The following is a 19,896-nucleotide window of genomic DNA, read 5'->3' as shown; positions in this document are numbered from 1 at the left end:
AATTCTTCATTTTTACTTAATATTTACTTCGACTCTCAGACATTTAAGATTTATACAAAACTGTGTTAGATTAATATTGTCTCGAGAATTGGAGAGGTGTTGTGTGCAAAGTTAACAAACAACACATAACTAAAACTCCTTTATGAAAAATGTATGCAGTATTATAACATTTCTTTCTTATATTAAATACATGGAGAAGTGTTTCTTTCAATCAATTAATTAGGAATCACAGGACAACTGAATCCCAAGTTGTAAGCTTCAGTAAAAATAACTGATTTTGAATGATTAAAAACCATATGCATTAACTTGAGCTGACAAAAAGGAATTAGCGTCTGCCTGTGTTAAAAGTGGGGGATTTAACAGTCTGGGTCTGGGTTCACATTGTGCAAAATGTTTCAAAGCTATGAGAATGAGATGTAGTTTTCCTAAAGCATTATCAATGAACTGTCAATCATATTTCATGCCAATGGAACATATTTTGAACATTATTAAGAAGGGAACAACTGTATGGGTTTTGTGCAGCCATCAGCCTTTGAATAAAATAAGCTAAAAGTACTTGGACACTGAGCGAACAGGAACATTTCAGTAATAGACTGCAGCAGTGGAGAGAACAGATGAAGGTTGGTCATTTTACTTTTTAACTTTAAAGAAACAATTTGACAAAATTGTGCTATTCAGAAAAATAAGATTTATCTTTTGCAATAGGTCAGTTATGTTACGTCACATTAGACTTATTACGTCTCCATAAAGTCTCAGAGTAGTAGTAGTAGTAGTGACGTAATGCATGAATATTAATGTGACACATTTGCCCCTCTGTTCTTTCATCCTTTTGTTTAAAACTGCAGGGTGTAATATCACCAAACCAAATTGCAAAAAATAATGTTTCAAACAGGTTTCCCAAAGTCAGTTATTTTTTTTTTTTTTTTTTTTTCAAACAATAGGTGACCCTCTAACTGAAAATGAAACCAGGACATGGAAACTGAAGATCACGATTACCCTCCAGTGCATTTCCTCATATCCCAATGGTAACACTTGTTTTTCAGATCTATTGTTATTTGCTGTTATACATACCTTTTATTATATTTGTGTCTAATTAGTGGTGGTAACCACTATTAAAATGCTGCATTACCTATATCAATACTCTAAAACAATGTCCAAATTGGCTTTTGATAACATTTTTCCCACCGTCATGGCCCAGATAGCATCAGTCAAAAGAAAAAGTCATTGCAGAAGCAGAGCATGAGATAGATTATTTTAAACAGATTTTTCAAAAAGACTATTCTTTTCTTTGTTTAAAATTGGTATTAGGGACAAAAATACTGCGCGTTTGTGGATGTTAAAGAAAATACATTTGTGTCAGTTTAGATTTTATTAAATTTTTGAGTGCAATCAATTTGGATGTTTAAGTAATTTCAACTTAAATTACAATAAACTGACTTAAAAAAAAGTTCATATTCCCCCCCCCCCCCCCCCATATTATGGAAGTCAATGGGGTCCATCAACTTTTTGGTTATTCTTCAAAATATCTTATTTTGTGTTCAACAGAAGAAAGAAACTCATACAGGTTTGGAACAACTTGAGGGTAACTGATGACAGAATTTTTGGGGGGTGAACTATCCCTTTGAAATTTCTATTCATCAAAGAATCCTTAAAAGCTGTTATTTTGAACTTTCTATTCATCAAAGAATCCTGAAAAAAGGTATCACAGTTTCCACAAAAATATTAAGCAGCACAACCCTTTTCAACATTGATAATAATAATATTAATAATAATAAATGTTTCTTGAATGATTTTTTGTAGGGTCTTTTGACACTGAAATAAGTAATGATGTTGAAAATTCAGATTTGCCTCACAGGAACAAATGTTTTTACAGGAATAAAGTGTTTTACTGTATTTTGATCAAATAACTGCAGCCTTGCTGAGGATGAGTGACTTATTTCAAAATAATTTAAAAAAATCTTACCGACCACAAACATTTGAACGCTAGTGTATTAAAATTTAAATCTTATTATATTCTTCATTTTCACTTCCATCTTTCGAGTATTTCTGTTTAGTATCTGCTACAGGGTTATGAACAGAACAGATTTGATATGGAGGGTTTTCATTATTTATAGTTGTGTTAAGTGTACTCTCTTTCATCCTGTAAAACACTGCCACTGTCTCTTTCTCTCTCACACAGAATCTTGGCTGCATCTGAAAGGGGAATTCAAAATAAAAGTGAAAAAGCCTAAATGAAAGAAAAATGTTCATGGAAATGGAGCTATAAAAAGAGAAAGAGACACTATTAATTATGAAGCAGGTGAGAGAGACGCAGAAACGGGTATACTGAATGTGTATTTAATTATAGGTTTGTCTGTGTTTTTCTTGCTTGCGCCTTCCTACTTCTTCACGTCTCTCATAGTAATGGCTGAATGTGTGAACAGCGCTGGACTCTAGGGCTGAATTTGATGGATCACTCCCACAGTTCTGGAACCTAAAACATCAACAGCAGAATGAGCTGACAGGTGGCTGAATCCAACACACATACACACACAACACACAAACAAACACATGCAAGCAGCACAAGACAGCATGGAAGCCGAAATGTGGGTGGGATTATGGAAATTTCCTTTTTTAACAACTATTTTGTTTCTTCCTCTCCTTCTTTTAGTTTTTTATTTATTAGGTGACCTTCAACCTTGTTAGAAATCAAAGAACATATCAGTCATGTTCAAATGTTGATTTACTTTCAAGATTGTATAACTTGCTGTCTCATTCTCCTCAGTGAAATTACTGACAGAATACTGATAATAATTCAATTGTTTGAATTTAAAACGTAATAATGCAAATATGATGAGAAAAAATTAAATGGCTAAATAATTAACAAGTCACTAAAAATGTTTCTTGAAGAAGAAAAATATAGGAAGATTATGATCGATTCAAATAATCCATCAAAAGTGATCAAACGTTTTATATGATTAGATTTGTAAAATTAGAGTCATATTGACTAAAGTGGTTATGATAATAATTTTATGTTTTTTTTGTGGCTTTTTAGTTTGATATTTATTACTGTTCAAAAGTTTGGTGTTGGATTTTTTTTAAATGAAGTCTAAAAATGAAATCATTTATTTGATCAAAAATGCAGTAAAACAGTATTATTGTGCAATATTGTTACAGTATAAAATATCTGTTTTCTATATGAATATATTTGAAAAATGTAATTTATTCGCGTTATGCAAAACCTGTATTTTCAGCATCATTACTCCACTCTTCAGTGTCACATGATCCTTCAGAAATCATTTTAATATGCTGATTTGCTGCTCAATAAACATTTCTGATTATTATCAATGTTGAAAACCGTTGTTCTGCTCAATATTTTTGTGAAAACAGTGGAAAAACATTCTCTTCAGGATTCTTTGGTGAATAGAAAGTTCAAAAGAACAGCATTTATTACATTACAAATTGTAAGACAGTTTGTGTGTGTGTGTGTGTGTGTGTGTGTGTGTGTGTGTGTGTGTGTGTGTGTGTGTGTGTGTGTGTGTGTGTGTGTGTGTGTGTGTTCAGCTGCTCTCTACTGCCTCCTGCTGTCCTGTGTTGTTTGGGGTAGAGACATGAAGGTGACCTGAAGGAGACCTGAAAGCAAATTTATGAAGGTTTGTGGCAAAAGCTAAGCGGCTTTGTGGGGTTTTGCATTTGTGTGTACCAGAGAGACACAAAGACATTAAGGAGAGTGAATTAAACTATGACCAAGCATTTAATTTTAAACACCCCAAACATGATAAACACAAATTAAGCCCAGACACCTGGTCTTTCCAGGCGGAGATTCTATAATTACGCAAATGTGTCTGCTGAATATAGAATGTCCTTCATGCCTATCTGAGCTGAAACACTTTAAGCAGAGACACTGTGTGTGTGTGTGTGTGTGTGTGTGTGTGTGTGTGTGTGTGTGTGTGTGTGTGTGTGTGTGTGTGTGTGTGTGTGTGTGTGTGTGTGTGTGTGTGTGTGTGGTAATATAGCCATTGGCTTTTCCTGCAGAAGTGCTAATGTATTTTCTGTGTCTTTTTTCCAATGGCTATTTTAGTGAAGGTTTCCTCTTTGCTGTTTCAGTTGTGAATGTGCGTGGTTTGTCTGGATGTGTGTGTTCCGATTCATCAGGGCGTCCTTTTCTTTTTTTCTCCCTTTTCCTTGATCTCCTCAGTCACTTATTCACCAGACGGCTTGATGAAGAAAGAGAGAGCGACGGACAGAGAGACATCTTGTCAGTGATGTCTTTTTAGTATTGTGCCATGATCTCAGCCAATAATTGGTGTAATCAAGTCAATTTAACATGCACAGGTGAATTTGAGAATGAGTGGCTTGTTCCACAATCAATTCCCAATCCATCTTTTTTCTAAACGAGCCTACTGCGTTTTAGATTATGGGAGGCATTTCCGGTTTGGGGAAGTTCCACTCAAAAAGACAAACAAATAATTTCAAGTCATAGGGTTGCGCTACAAATAATCCTAAACTGTCATTTGGACTGAATCAGATGTAAAATTTACTTCATGTTCTATTTTCAGATGTAAGGAGGATTATGGAATAATTTATGGTATAATAAGAATAACTATGGCAAGAGTTAATTTTTAGTCACTGCTTTCTTTTCTAACTGATTATTTGTATTCTGCTGTAAAAGTATGAAAAAAGACAACATACACATTTGTTGTCTGCTCTCCCGATTTATTTTACGATATATCTCATGAATGATTTACTGGAATGCACTAAGGATATCTTGTTCCATATCAGTCCCTCACGTTCGACGTAACGTCGACGTGCCAACGTAATTGAGATTACTTCAGGGTGCCCTATCATCTTCGAGTGTCTACAGAAAACGAGTCAATGAATGTTGGCGTGTGTGAATTGCGTCACGCGCCCCGCCCCGGAGCGAGGGTATAAACAGGAAGCAGGCGCACGCACTCATTGTCTTTCACTTCGGAGCCGAGCTTCTTTTTGACTTCAGAGTTCTGCGGACTGCTGTAACGTTGAAGACTCTTCAAGGCTCTTGGTTGTTGGTGTTGGTGTGACGGCGCGATCAGCGGTGGCCTCGAGCATCTTAGCTCACAAATTGCTGTTTTCACAGCATTGCAAATTGTGTGTGTGTCGGTCTCGGTGGGCGTTTCCATCCTGAGTGTGTACCTCAATCACACCGCGGCTACACCCTGGCTGCTTCAGTACTGAAAGGGACAGGGAAAGGGAATCACATCAGGCACCTAGGGCTTCCGGTCAACTGGGAAAAGAGCAAACTCGCCCCCGGGAAGAGGATCTCTTTTCTCTGTATGTGTCACGTGTCTGTCCTGTCTTGTATTGCACCTGGGTGTCTTTGTTATGTTGGGCCATGTGCTCTCGTTATTGTTTGATCACTGCCCCTTGTTACCTGATTAGTGTTTAAATTCTTCCACCTGTTCCCTCTTGATTTGTTCCCTTTTTAAGTCTCCTCTTGTTTGCAGTCTTTGTCAGATCGTTGTCATATGTTTTCCCAGTTTCCGTGTGATGGTCTTCGTGTTCAGAGTCAGTGTTTGTTCTTCAAGTTCAGTTTTGTTTAATGTCTCATTTATTGTGTTTTCCCCCTTGTGGGTTTTTGCTGTGTGTTTTGTTTTCTTTTGTTAATAAATCATCCGTTGCTGCACTTGAGTCCTCCTCTCCACTTTTTGTAACTGTAACGTGACAGAACGATCCGACCATTTGAGGACTCAGCAGCATGGATGACGATGATTTTGACTGGATGGATGATGACGCTTGCATGGACGACGATGACTTGGACTGTCCAGACTACACAATCGCTACATTTGGATCGACCCAGTTTTCCACTATCTTTCATGACAGAATGACTCCGTCCTCTAACGAATCCGGCAGAATGAATATTTTTCAGGCCCTCGCTTTTATGGTTCATCAAAGGGAGGAGTCGGAGCATCTGTCCGGGTTCTCGGGGACCCGTGGATGTCGTAGAAGTGGAGGAGAGGGTCGAGAAAAGGCTCAACACCACTCTCCATCCTGGCCCCCCTTCGATCCTGGGCCAGTGAGGGACAGCTTAGAGCCTAGTTCTCGCCGTCACGGACGGAAAAGGAGGAGGAAATGCCCGTCTGCACAGCGAGAGACTGTTCACGTCACGTCGGTCCAGCGAGAGACTGTTCACGTCCCGTCTGCCCAGCGAGAGACTGTTCACGTCCCGTCTGCCCAGCGAGAGACTGTTCACGTCCCGTCTACCCAGCGCGAGACTGTTCAAGTCCCGTCTGCCCAGCGAGAGACTGTTCACGTCCCGTTTGCCCAGCGAGAGACTGTTCACGTCCCGTCTACCCAGCGAGAGACTGTTCACGTCCCGTCCACCCAGCGAGAGACGGGTCACGTCTGCCCAGCGAGAGACTGATCATGTTCCGTCTGTCCAGTCTGGGACAGAGCCAGAGATCCCCTTTGGCGTGGCCGCCGAGGTTCTGACGGACTATCTGGAGCGTCTGGCTTGGATCCTGGAGATGCCAGTCTCTGCTGTTCCAGAACCGGAGGCAGAGCTAGTGTCCGCTGTTCCAGAGCTGGAGCCGGAGCCAGTTTCTGCTGTTCCTGAGCCGGAGCCAGTGTCTGCTGTTCTTGAGCCGGAGCAAGTGTCTGCTGTTCCTGAGCCGGAGCCAGTGTCTGCTGTTCCTGAGCCAGAGCCAATGTTTGTTTCTGTGTTTGTGTCTGTCCTAGTGGCCGTTGCTGTTCTGGTGGCTGTTCCTGAGCCAGAGCCTGTTCCTGAGCCGGTGCCAGTGCCAGTGTCTGTTCCAGAGCCGGAGCCAGTGCCAGTGTCTGCTCCAGAGCCGGAGCCAGTGCCAGTGTCTGTTCCTGGGCCGGTGTCTGTTCCTGGGCCGGTGTCTGTTCGTGGGCCGGTGTCTGTTCCTGAGCCGGTGTCTGTTCCTGAGCCGGTGTCTGTTCCTGAGCCGGTGTCTGTTCCTGAGCCGGTGTCTGTTCCTGAGCCGGTGTCTGTTCCTGAGCCGGTGTCTGTTCCTGAGCCGGTGTCTGCTCCTGAGCCGGTGTCTGCTCCTGAGCCGGTGTCTGCTCCTGAGCCGGTGTCTGCTCCTGAGCCGGTTTCTGTTCCTGTGCCGTGGTGGCCCGAGTGGTCATCTCCGCCCTGGCCGCCCGAGTGGTCGTCTCCGCCCTGAACGCCCGAGTGGTCGTATCCGCCCTGGCCGCCCGAGGGGTCGTCTCCGCCCTGGCCGCCCGAGGGGTCGTCTCCGCCCTGGCCGCCCGAGGGGTCTTCACCGCCCTGGCCGCCCGAGGAGTCTTCACCACCCTGGCCGCCCGAGGGGTCTTCACCGCCCTGGCCACCCGAGGGGTCTTCACCGCCCTGGCCGCCCGAGGGGTCTTCACCGCCCTGGCCGCCCGAGGGGTCTTCACCGCCATGGCCGCCCGATGGGTCGTCTGCTTCGCCCTGGCCGCCCGATGGACTGTCTGCTTCGCCCTGGCCGCCCGATGGACTGTCTGGGTCGCCCTGGCCGCCCGATGGACTTTGTGTTTCGCCCGGGTCTCCCAAGACTAAACGCTTTGTCCCTCCCGTCCCACCCTGGTCTGTCCCTCCCGTCCCACCCTGGTCTGTCCCTCCCGTCCCACCCTGGTCTGTCCCTCCCGTCCCGCCCTGGTCTGTCCCTCCCGTCCCGCCTGATGGAGCGTCTGGTAGCCGCTCCGTAGGGAGGGGGTAATGTCACGTGTCTGTCTTGTCTTGTATTGCACTTGGGTGTCTTTGTTATGTTGGGCCATGTGCTCTTGTTATTGTTTGATCCCTCCCCCTTGTTACCTGATTAGTGTTTGAGTTCTTCCAGCGGTTCCCTCTTGATTTGTTCCCTTTTTAAGTCTCCCCTTGTTTGCAGTCTTTGTCGGATCGTTGTCATATGTTTTCCCAGTTTCCGTGTGATGGTCTTCGTGTTCAGAGTCAGTGTTTGTTCTTCAAGTTAGGTTTTGTTTAATGTCTCATTTATTGTGTTTTCCCCCTTGTGGGTTTTTGCTTTGTGTTTTGTTTTCTTTTGTTAACTCTTCGGGGTCGCAGATCACGCCGGCGTGATCAAGTTACATGACCAGTTTAAGACGTCGAAGCATAAAAACAAAGTCACGGTGAGCGCTGCCGTCCTCTTCTGTCGAAAGTGCTGGCTTGAAATTCTATTTTACTTTTTGTTTTGTGTTGATATACCAAGTAAAAACGGAGATATGATCATTTAAACTTTATATAAAAAAATACTGACGCGTTTCTTTAAAGAACGCCAGATGGGATGCGACAGCCGTTGCATTTATTCTAATAAATTCGTCGGTTTTTGTCATAAAACAAAACGGAGAAAAATGTGTGAATCTGCTGACTCTGCTATTCAGGCTGCACATTTTAGGGAATGGAGGAGGAGCCAACTGAGCTAAGACGCAAAATTGAAAGGCAGAGGATTTACGGAGTTGATAAAGAGACATATATACGTTATATATAGAGAGAGAGATTATTGCTAGTTTTTGGAAGAGTTTGAGTAGATTTTGAGAGTAGTTTAGGAGTAGTGTAGATAGTTTAGGTAGTTTAGGAGTAGTTTAGGAGTAGATTTAGATAAACTGTTTTGAGGAGAGGCACAGATAAAAAATAAAAATAAAAAAAACACCTGATATTTGTTGTAAATAGTTGTATGTATAATTTGATTTTGTGTTCATTTTACCTTTTGTATGGTACATTTGCACTATTGAGGAACCCCTCTTACTCAAGGAATGAAATCCCTGTAATGTAGCTATCTGTGTAATTGTACATGAAGTGTTTTGAAGAGTTTCTAAGCAAAAAAGAAAAGAAAAAACGCCTATTGCCACACCTGCTTTTTGCTGCATTTAGTTTAATTTTATCTCAATTTTATATTTTTTATGTTGTATTTGCACTATTTGGGAACTCTCTTACTCTGGGAATGCAAGGCCTTAAATATACCTCTCTGAATAATTGTGTGCACAACATTTTTTAAAAAGTGGCTGAGCTAAAAAGAAAGAAAAAAAGCCTATGCTACACCCGCTTTTTTTTGTAAATCATATTTTTTTTTATATATATAGCTTGATTATATCTGAATTGTACCTGTATATGTTGACATTTACAACTTGTGTTTAAATTTTAAACCTTTTAAAATGCTTCATTGAGCATGTTTGTGTTTTTTGTAGTAGAAAAGCTATAATTTTTCTATTCGGATTTTGTGTTTTTTGTGTGATTTTGGGTCCAGTATGTTGATAGAGTACATCAAAGTGAAAAACTAATTGTCTGATCATATAGGTGATGTTGTGCTGAAAAAAATTATACCAAACATTGGTATGGTAAACATTTGTTTATGTTGCAAAATTTAAAAAAAAATAAAAGTACTCAAAAACGGCCAAAATAGCCCAAGACTCCGAAGGGTTAATAAATCATCCGTTGCTGCACTTGAGTCCTCCTCTCCACTTTTTGTAACTGTAACGTGACAGTATGGAGCTGGACTCGATCAACATGACAGCGTGCCTCACCGAGGCCCGCGTCCAGTCAGTGTTGAACTGCGTGAGCACGCTCAGATGCAGAACAGCGGCACCACTGAAACTGTTTCAGAGGCTCCTGGGGCATATGGCATATGCAGCCGCTGTAACGCCGCTCGGATTGCTTTATATGAGGACGCTCTAAAACTGGCTCCACGATCGAGTCCCGAGATGGGCGTGGCACAACGGCTCGTGCCGGGTCCAAGTAACCCCGCACTGTCGCCAAACTCTCAGCTTGTGGTCGGACCCTTTGTTCCTGCGGGCAGGTGTTCCCCTAGAACAAGTGTCCAGGCACTCTGTGGTCTCCACGGATGCCTCTGCCTCCGGCTGGGGGGCCACGTACAACGGGCATGCAGCTTCAGGTCTGTGGACAGGGCCTCAACTGCATTGGCACATCAACTGCCTCGAGTTGTTAGCAGTACATCTTGCTCTGAGCCGCTTCAAAAAGCTACTACTATGCAATCATGTACTGGTCCGTACGGACAGCACTGTGACCGTTGCGTACATCAACTGTCAGAGTGGTCTACGCTCCCGTCACATGTCACAACTCGCCTGCAATCTCCTCCTTTGTAGTCAGAAGCATCACTTTGTGCCATTTATATTCCGGGCCTGCTCAACTGTGCAGCCGACGAGCTCTCACTGTAGCAAGTAGCAATGGCGACTCCATCCTCAGGTGGTCCAGCTGATTTTCAGGCCCTTTGGGATTGCACAGGTAGATCTGTTTGCCTCCTCGGACACGTCTCAGTGCCAGTTGTTCTATTCCCTAAACCAAGTTCTATTTTCTGTTCTATTCCCTCTACGAGGCGCCTCTATGCGTTGAAGTTAAACCTATTCGTTGACTGGTGTTCTTCTCACGAGGAGAACCCTCAAACTTGCTTGATCATAGCTGTGCTTTCCTTCCTGCAAGATGGGTTGGAGCGAAGGCTGTCTCCCTCCACCCTTAAAGTGTATGTTGTCGCTATCGCCGCACATCACAATGCAGTTGAAGGTAAGCCGCTGGGAAAGCACGACCTGATCGTCCGATTCCTGAGGGGGGCAAGGAGACTAAATCCGCCTCGCCCGCTCTCTATACCCTCTGGGGATTTGTCTCTGGTCCTTTCGGCTCTTCAGAGACCACCCTCTGAGCCCTTGCAATCAGCCGAGATAAAAATTCTGTCTTGTAAAACAGTACTCCTGGTTGCATTGCCCTCCATCAAGAGGGTAGAGGACCTGCAGGCATTTTCGGTCGACGAATCATGCCTAGAATTCGGCCCGGCTAACTCTCACGCGATCCTGAGACCCTGGCCTCATCCTGAGACCGAAGTTCCCGCTCTAGTTTTGGCTTGCTGCGCCACTCCCCTCCACGTGGAGCGGATATGTGCACTTTTTTGCTCCAGTCAAGTTCCCCACTCAGGTGAACCCTGTAGAGTTCCTCCGCACCCCTTTGGCAGTCGGACGCTGTGTAACTTGTGCTAGGCTGGGTTCCATAATGTGGTGATCCCTGCGGCGATCCCATATGCGTATTCTTCAAAGCCCAGCACCCTGTGGTGAGCCCGTGTCTTTCCCTTGGGCAGAGTTTGCTCTGCCGTCACTTACTGGTGTAGGCTCCCCCTTCTCAGGCTGGAGCCACCCCGTTGTATCGTCTGGACCAATCCCACACACACAAATTATTCATTGTATTTAATGAATAGTCCGGCAAACTCACTCTCACAACAAAGGTCTGTGTAACTTCCCCCGAAACTAACATCACAATGAAGCTAACACCACTGGCAGAACTCATTGTCCTGAATTTTTACGACCCCAAAAACGGAATTCCTGAGAGATGTGACTCTTACTGAATTCTTACTGAGGAGGAGAAATAAACCCTGTTAACTTATATATTCTATATATATAACCACTTGTATCTAACCACATGTATCTAAATTTCCCATCATTATAAACTCCAATCTTCGTTCCCCATTTGTTAATTTACATTACATTTTGCTAACTGTTTGACGCATGGGTATTATAAGACTCTTGTAGATTATTTTGCTTAAACACCCAATGAAATTACAGATTCAAATGCCTTGCTTGAACACAAACGGTCATAAAATCTCTCTCCAAAGGGACAACGTCTTATTGGCTCACACACCTCCAGAGGGTGTGACATCTTCACACTTTAAAAATCACTGATCACCAGATCAGCCTCTCTCTCTCTCTTAGTCCTTTCTGAAATCCTGATGGGAAGATGATACTGAATTAGATGTTTTCTAAGGACACCAAAGCTTGTGCCAGGCTGCGGCCTTGTCTTTCCACTCACCAAAAATCCTCTTACTCCAACTGCTTCTCTCTCATCCAGACAACATCAGCAAAGATCAACTGGAGCCTCAACAAATTGCATCAGGACAGTTTAATTCAAATGGGCAACCATCATTTGATACATTAAGTATCTTTACCCCTTTTAAATAAGGGTGTTTTAGAACTAAACTGATGGTTTGCTCAAGGCTGCTGATCTCCTGAATTTCAAACAATTCTATAACTTCTTGCTTTCCTGTATTCTGCTTCCGCTCTCTTTCCCTTGGTAAACTGTATGCATGTATGTATGTATGTATGTGTTTGTTAAGTAGAGTAGTTTAAGTGTTTAGTCTAGGTAATAAAATCTTGTTCATGTCACACGTAAAGTTGTCCGTGTCTCAAGTCCATATCTGGAGTCGCGGGGCGTGTGACGCGATTCACTCGAAGATGATAGGGCTCCCTGAAGTGATCCCAATTACGTCGTCACGTCGACATCACGTCTCCCGATCCCTCCTTTAGGGAACGAGGTTTAGATTAGTAACCGAAACGTTTTTCTCCCCAAATCCTCATGTCTCTATCCAGGTTTGTTTTCAAACAGATGCTTAAAAATTTAATAGTCTCTCCCCTTTTGACTTATAATCCCTATTATCAGTGTTTGAATGTTTCTGATGCAGGTAAATGCAATATTTATTTTCTGTCAAAATGATGTAAAATACTTTAGTTCCAGTTAATTAACATATTTGTTTAAATTATACAGACATGCACTGACCTGCCAAAAAAAATAGTTGCAGTTTGGATTTAAAGGGGCAAATGCTTAAGACTCTACAACTGGATCATTACTGTAATGATTATTATGTTTCTAGCATGTTATATGTAAAAAGTTCATCTAACCCTAATTGATTTAGTGTGTAGCTTTTCATTCCTTAAACAGCCATGTAAAACACATCATGGCCATATTCATCAGGCTCAAATTGTGAAAGAATGGTTGGAAAGGAGCATGAAGAATCTTCTTCACACATGAGTTGGCACCTCTGAGTCAAGACCTTAAATTCATTGAAAGTCTTTGGAGTAGACATTACAGAGTGCTCGACTTTTGCATTGTCTATACAAGATCTTGAACAAAAATTGATGCACCTCTTGATGTAAAAAAAAGATGTGATGTTATTCCATCAAGAGGTGCATTAATCAGGAATTGATTGGATGGTTGCATGGTTGGGGTTTGCTTTTGCTGTGATGTCATTTCATGTGATTGACAGGTTGTATCGCCCTTACGCCAGTAAACACGTCATCAGAGAAGAGATGTCGCTGCAAGAGGGAGGGCGATTTATTTTGATTAAAGATTACAAGGTCACATGAATTTATAAAAAAATTGCACCGTTAAATCATTTCTAATAAATACTGCAATAGATTTCATTGTGACTTTAAAATTATCCTGTTATTTATCAGATATTATATATTAAAATTGATTTGTAAAACTACATTAACATATACAGTGCTCCATTCACATCTAGTCTTCAGTACCCAGATTTAAGTTTGCTGAATTCTGACATGGACATTTGACCAATCTACTGTAAACATAACAGATTAACCTCTGTATAAACTTAAAGGCTTCAGAGTGTTTGGTAATTTATTTGCTCAAAGCCTAGTGTGACTGCAGCTTAAAGAAATAGTTCAGCCAAAATTGAAAATTACTGAACCTCATGTTATTCCAAACCTGTATGATTAACAAATATTTTCAGCAGTTTCCTCATCTAACAAATTTAGACCTACGACTTCAGCTCTGGATGTGAGTATATTTGGTATCTCCTGCACGACATTCACTAACCTTCAAAAGTTTGGAGTCCGAAAGATTTTTTGGAAAACATTTATTCAGCAAGGCTGCATTAAATTGATTAAAGGTGACAGTAATTACTTTTACATTGTTACAAATGGTTTCTATTTTATCGAATAGTTATTTATTCTTTTCTATATTCAAATATATATATGTATTAAGTCGCACAACTGTTTTCAAAATTGATAATACACAGAAAAAGTCTTTGATCTTTGAGTTCAGCTCATGAAAATCGGGGCAAAAACAAAAGTGTTGCGTTTATAATTTTGTTCAATGTACACAAAAGGCCTATTTCCCTCAAGTATTGTTCACAAATCTGTCTAAATCTGTGTTAGTGAGCACTTCTCCTTTTCCGAGATAATCCATCATCCTCACAGGTGTGGCATATCATGATGCTGATCAGCATGATTATTGCACAGGTGTGCCTTAGGCTGGCCACAATAAAAGGCCACTCTAAAATGTGCAGTTTTATCACACAGCACAACACCACAGATGTCGCAAGTTTTGAGGCATGATTCTCAAACTTTTGCATTTGTGTTTCACAGAAGAAAAAGGTTTGGAACAACACGAGGGTGAGTAAATAATGACAGTCATCAACTATCTCTTCACCAGTCACAGATTTAGCTAGGGCTGTTTTTTCCTAATTATCTAATGTTAAAGGTGCAGTATGTAATATTGACAGCTAGTGGTTGAAATGGGTACTGCAGTCCAAATTCAAAATATTGGGAGAGGGCTACCCCAGACTTGAGGCTAATGTGGGTTGCCAGATTGAGGATGCAATAGGAATGAGCACAATTCACATTGGAAGACGTCGAGCTTTACACTGCAAGTTTATGAGTTAATTTATCTGAGTTTTATTATGCGTCTGGTCATAGGGCTTTTTATGCCGAGGCTGTTTAGGTCGGGTAGAATCTGAAATCTTTAACCCAATTCGTTTGCTGGCTTCCATGGCTGAAATACACTGTGTTTTATGGTAACTGGCAACCTGGGGTGTCGAAATACTATTTGGTAAATTGTCAGTGGGCGGAATCACACAGACGAAAACAAAAATAGACATTGTGACATGGAACGCATATTCAAAGTAGAATTACTGGCTGTAGCATTGTTTTTCTGAGAAACAGTAAACTTAGCATGTTTCCTAAATATCTGAAACATATTGTATTTTTATGCTTAAGTAGGCTATAGTAAAAAAAATTACAGCATCTTTAACATGCATTTTTTAAGCCAAATCACCATTGTCACTTAAATTAGGATAAGGGGTCTGGCATTATTGGCGATGTGTGATTATACACTGTGTGTTTCTATTAACTGAATAACAGTGGGGTGATTTGGAGGCCCAGAGCAGACGGTGAGCACACACGCCGCTGCCTGCAACTGTTTCCTGTGGCAGTTTATCACTCTTCTTTTTTTACAGAGCAAAAAAAAAAAAAAAAAAGTGAGGAAGTGAGCAACGCAGAGAGAAACTCCTGTAAAAGTAAGACCGAGCCGTTAAAAAAAAAAACACCCGGCAGCGCAAGCGGGGGACGTGATGAGTCACTCGCGAGGCGTCGTCGGCCCGCTTTTGATCAGCCGCGGTTGGGTTCTCGCACTGTAAAATATTTGAACAAGACGAATAGCCGGTGAGTCACGGTAACGGCGCTAGAGCGAAGTGTGGTATGTTTCTAAAAATACCCAGATTCTAATAAAAAGGATAAAAGCGAATTGCAATATTACTTTTTATAATATTTGAGATTTTAGCTCATTTTTGTTTTACAGTCATTTAACTCGCACATAGAAAACGACGATATTCGCCTGTGGAGATGTCTAAATGTCCAATTCCACTGTTTTCTGTATTTCAATCATTGGGAGTAGCCTAGGCTACGCACCAAATCCAAAAGCAGAGCTGATAATTCAGAAGGATGCAAATAGTTTAAGTGACATTGAGATTTGTCAAACAAGCTTGTTGTCAGGCCAGACCCGTTAAGTTCTCGCTTGCTGTCCAAAGAGGAGAGTTTTATTGATGATAATAAGGAATAGGCTAATAACAATCATTTTAGTATTGATTTTTGGCTTCAGTTAAATTGATCTATTTTCTTTCGTTGAAAGCAGTCAAACATTATGTTGTCAAATGTTCTGTGTCCCACTGTCCCATTCTTTCTTGCGCGCGCTCCTCTGCGGTGCTCAGGACCGAAACAAAAGCTGCGCGAGGGGAGGAAAAATGCAAGGAGCTCGTGACGTCGGGAAGACTCGGTCAAACACACACCCCTCCTCCCCTCTCTCTCTTATCAGTGTAAATATACCATCTCCACCAGATGAGCAGACGCACTGGATGTTTCCCATTACAGGAGCCTTCAGTACTATCCTTACTGGCTGACATAGACCTTTCGTTGTTTTTGCTTTCATGTTTCTTCTTTTGTTTTAAGTGATATTATTCTTGGATTTCAGCTCTCGGCTTTCTATCTTTCGCGACCCATTGTGAGACCCTCAAAACTGAGGAAGGTCTTCTCGACACCACCAGCCCTAAACCTCACCCCTGGATATGACAAAGATTCCTGGAGTCAGGGGGGAAATACCACAGAAGAGACACATACAGTTAGCCTAAAAGACAGGACTGTACCGCACGAGCGGCGGAATGGCGTTGTGGAAAGGACTCCTTAACGTTCTTGAGTGTGCATGGTTGCGATAGTGAGAACAGAGCGACACCAAGACCTGCTGCAGCAACACAGATCAACACACGCAGACAACGGGGCACGTTTTCCTCGTCAGACCGCGTTAAGATGCGCTGTTTCTCAGCACGCGAGCGGGCGCATGCCATGCTGTAGCGCTGCGCAGCCAAATGGCACGAGCCAGCCCGACCGAATCGCTCTGACGTTCGCGGAGGACAAGACGCATGATGATGAGCGGCAGCTGCCGTGGGACCAGTCTGCTTGTCCCGATGCGTTCTCCACTTTGCATTCGGTTCACCTTCACTCTTCCTCGCACACACCTGCTCGTATTCTCTCTCTCTGTTTTGGGAACGCGTGTAAGTAAATAGAACCCCGTCTGGCGTGGGAACAATGGAGTTGTCAGAGGTTCGCTGTTCCAGCGCGAGCGAGGAGCTGTACACCATCAACAAAACACCCAGTAACAACAACGGGAACCGACCGAAGCGCCTGCTGTGGCAAAATGCCGTGCGACACATCACCGAGCAGCGCTTCATTCACGAACACAGCCCAAAACCCGTCTCACCGGACGAGCATCACGCGCAGGGCTCGCGCAAACACTCCGCCGGCAGGACGTCAGTGAGCGACCGGCACAACAACGGCGGCACTAAAGTCTTCCCCGAACGCTCGAGCAGTGACCTGGGTTTCTTGCAGATCGACTGCGCGCCCAGCAACTCAGACTTCTTCCTGAGCTGGGGCTACACGTACCGCGGGGTCATCTTCCCCACGCTGCGCTACGCTTTCAAGTCCAGGGACCTCGAGCGCCTGTACCAGCGCTACTTCCTCGGCCAGCGACGGAAGTCAGTGGTGGTCATGAACATTTTGGACGTGGTAACCAAGCTGACACTTCTCGTGCTGCACCTGACCCTGGCGTCCACCCCGATGGACCCGATCAAAGGAATGCTGCTCGGCTTCTTCACGGGCATCGAGGTGGTCATCTGCGCTCTGGTTGTGGTGCGCAAGGACACAAGCTCGCACGGTTACCTGCAGTACAGCGGCGCGGTGACCTGGGTCGCCATGGCCACCCAGATACTCGCGACGGGACTGGGCTACGGCTTGCTCGGGGATGGGATAGGGTACGTGCTCTTCACGCTCTTTGCCACCTACAGCATGCTTCCGCTGCCTCTCACCTGGGCCATCGTGGCAGGACTGCTAACCTCCGCGCTCCACATCGCGCTCCAGCTGCTGGTGCCCCCAAGAGTGCAGATCTCCACGAATCAGGTGAGACGAGAGTGAATCAGAGAAACGTGCAATATTACATCATAGCAAGTTTGTGTGCATTGGTGCGGGTGAAAATCTATGTTTTCAGTGCTTGAGGCATTTAACCCAGGCGCAATGGTCGCTGTCCACCCTACGTGGTGCTGAAAGTGACATTTTAAGATCGTTCGTTGCGGACGGCCTTGTGCTTTTCTGTATGATATTTATGTCTTGTTTTTGCGGTCCAAATTTTGTAGAGGTCAATAAAGGTCAAGAAGAGCTCGTGAATGCGGCAAAGCAGTCATAATAGAGAACTGCAGTCAGTTACCCATTTTAGTAACATCTGGTGAGAGCTTAATAATTAAAAGTGTTTTCAAATATATTCATATAAACATGTTTTTGTAAATATTTGCACACAAAAAAGACAATTACAGGAATAGATTGTCCAAAAATGAAAATGCTGCCAACATTTACTGTATGAATTTCTTTCTTGGAAATTTTTTTTTTGTTTTTTGTTTTTGTGGGCCATACTTTGAAATTCAATGGGGTTCAAAGTTGTTTTTACTCCAGTGTTCTTCAAAATATCTTCTTTTGTGGTTTGGAACAACATGAGGATAAGTAAAAAATGACCGTTATAATTTTAGGAGATCTATCCCTTTATACATTGCTTTTAATTACATGGACACGGTTGCATATGCGTGTGTATGCAGGTCAACAAAGCCTTTTTCTCTCTCTGTCAGATGCTAAAGAGATTCTAAATGACAAGATGACCCGAGGTCAGGCCAGTCCACTTCACACATGTGATCAGATCATATCACATCTAAATTGAGTCATAGTGACACTACAGTTATTCTGTGTCATTCACCTGCACACACATGCTGCACAAAAACAAGCAAACATGCTCTATACACCAAAACAAGCACACAGACGCACAAAACAAAGAAGATACAGGAAGCTGTGTGAGTTAATTATAGGGTGCAAAGATTATTCACTGTCATTACAGCAGAGACAGACAGACTGACAGACAGAGTTGTTTGGTGTCCTTTCACACACAGATTCGGGCCAGATCCAGATGTCTAGATTCAGGTCAAAATAGCCAATCATCCCTAGCAGACCCAAAAATGTGTGTGTCCAAGCAGTGGTCGAAGATGCTGTGTGAGGTAGACTGTAAAAATAGCATGCGTGGGAGGGAGATATGGAGAAGGGCTCTCTGACTCACACACTTGTCTGCCAGCATCTCTTCGTTTACCCATCTCTGTTTCCCTCTCCTTCGCTCATACTGCAGGACACACGCTCACACACACACACCCTCAGACCTGTCCGCAAACCTGTTTCTGTGTTTAGCGCTACGTAAGTAGAATGCAGTCAATGGCTGGGTAAGATGGACGTCAGTTGCTTTCTTGTGCTCTCTGGGTTTGTGGAAACTCCTGCAGGGTCTCCATCAATCATTTATAAGACACTTCACAAACTCCACCAGACCACTGTGAGAGTGTTGCGTGCTGTAGGGTGGATTGTGGATAGGCAAAGTGCAGGGAGATGAGGGAGATGTGGGCCAGAAAAGTATTTCATGCATTAAGAACGAGTGGTTTTGAGTTCAAATCTTGCTTGACTGACAATAAACACAGACATGCGCACACACACACACACACACACACACACACACACACACACACACACACACACACACACACACACACACACACACACACACACACACACACACACACATACACACACACATTCTTGAATATGTGGTTTATGGGGACTCTCCATAGGCGTAGTGGTTTTTAGAACCATTTTATAACCCTAGCCCTGAACATACCCCTCACAGAAAACTTTCTACATTTTTACTTTTTCAAAAAACATAATTTCATATGATTTATAAGCTGTTTTCCTAATGGAGAACAAAAAGTATCCTCGATGTTTAAGATTTTTTGTATTTCCCAAAATTGGACAGTATTTTCTTATTATAATAAAATATACCATTCTGCTATAGGACACCTGTGTGATTTTGAAGGGAGCTGACTTCATACATCCACTAAAATGACCTTCAAGGCAAGTGGTGAAAATACTGTTTCAGAAAAAAAGGAAGTTAGTTCAGAGAAAATCTCTATAGCATCATTTGTTTGCAGATACAAGTGTCCAAAATATAATAAGTCCACATACAGTGCCTTTTTTTGGTGTCACTATATGAGTAAAAAGGTAGCATCTTTTGTTGCATTTCATTTTGTGGAACAGAGACTCAAAAATAAGTAGAGCATTGTTAGTGGGGGCGGCGCTCCATGCCCAAAATTGCTGCCCTATATATGCCATTGACTTGAGGGAAAGATGATACTTAATATAACAAAGTGTGAGTGAAATCACTTCAGACAGTTTGCTGCAGTGGCTGTTTTCAGCAAAAATGAACTGAGATCACAAAAGCACAGATTAAAGGGATCGTTCACT

The 19,896-nt window shown here is 42.8% G+C and overlaps 1 protein-coding gene across 5 annotated transcripts in view; it reads left to right on the top strand.

Annotated features, from left to right (window-relative positions):
• Positions 1-19,896, top strand: part of adcy8 (adenylate cyclase 8 (brain)) — a 79,325-nt gene that overhangs the window by 11,653 nt on the left and 47,776 nt on the right. For 2 of the 5 annotated variants that reach the window (XM_077221950.1, XM_077221948.1), the window contains exon 1: positions 16,511-17,475. In XM_077221950.1, the coding sequence (XP_077078065.1) occupies positions 16,609-17,475 (867 nt within the window). In that variant the 5' untranslated portion in view covers positions 16,511-16,608. Of the gene's footprint in view, positions 1-941; positions 1,026-3,543; positions 3,633-15,839; positions 17,476-19,896 lie in introns of those variants that run through there. The other 3 variants (XM_077221952.1, XM_077221951.1, XM_077221949.1) reach the window with 3 other exon arrangements.

Source organism: Siphateles boraxobius, unplaced genomic scaffold, assembly GCF_051911475.1.
Source record: "Siphateles boraxobius isolate OS27281-9 unplaced genomic scaffold, OSU_SipBor_1 86, whole genome shotgun sequence".
Taxonomy (NCBI): Eukaryota; Metazoa; Chordata; class Actinopteri; order Cypriniformes; family Leuciscidae; genus Siphateles; species Siphateles boraxobius.
This window is presented reverse-complemented; position numbering and strand designations above follow the sequence as displayed.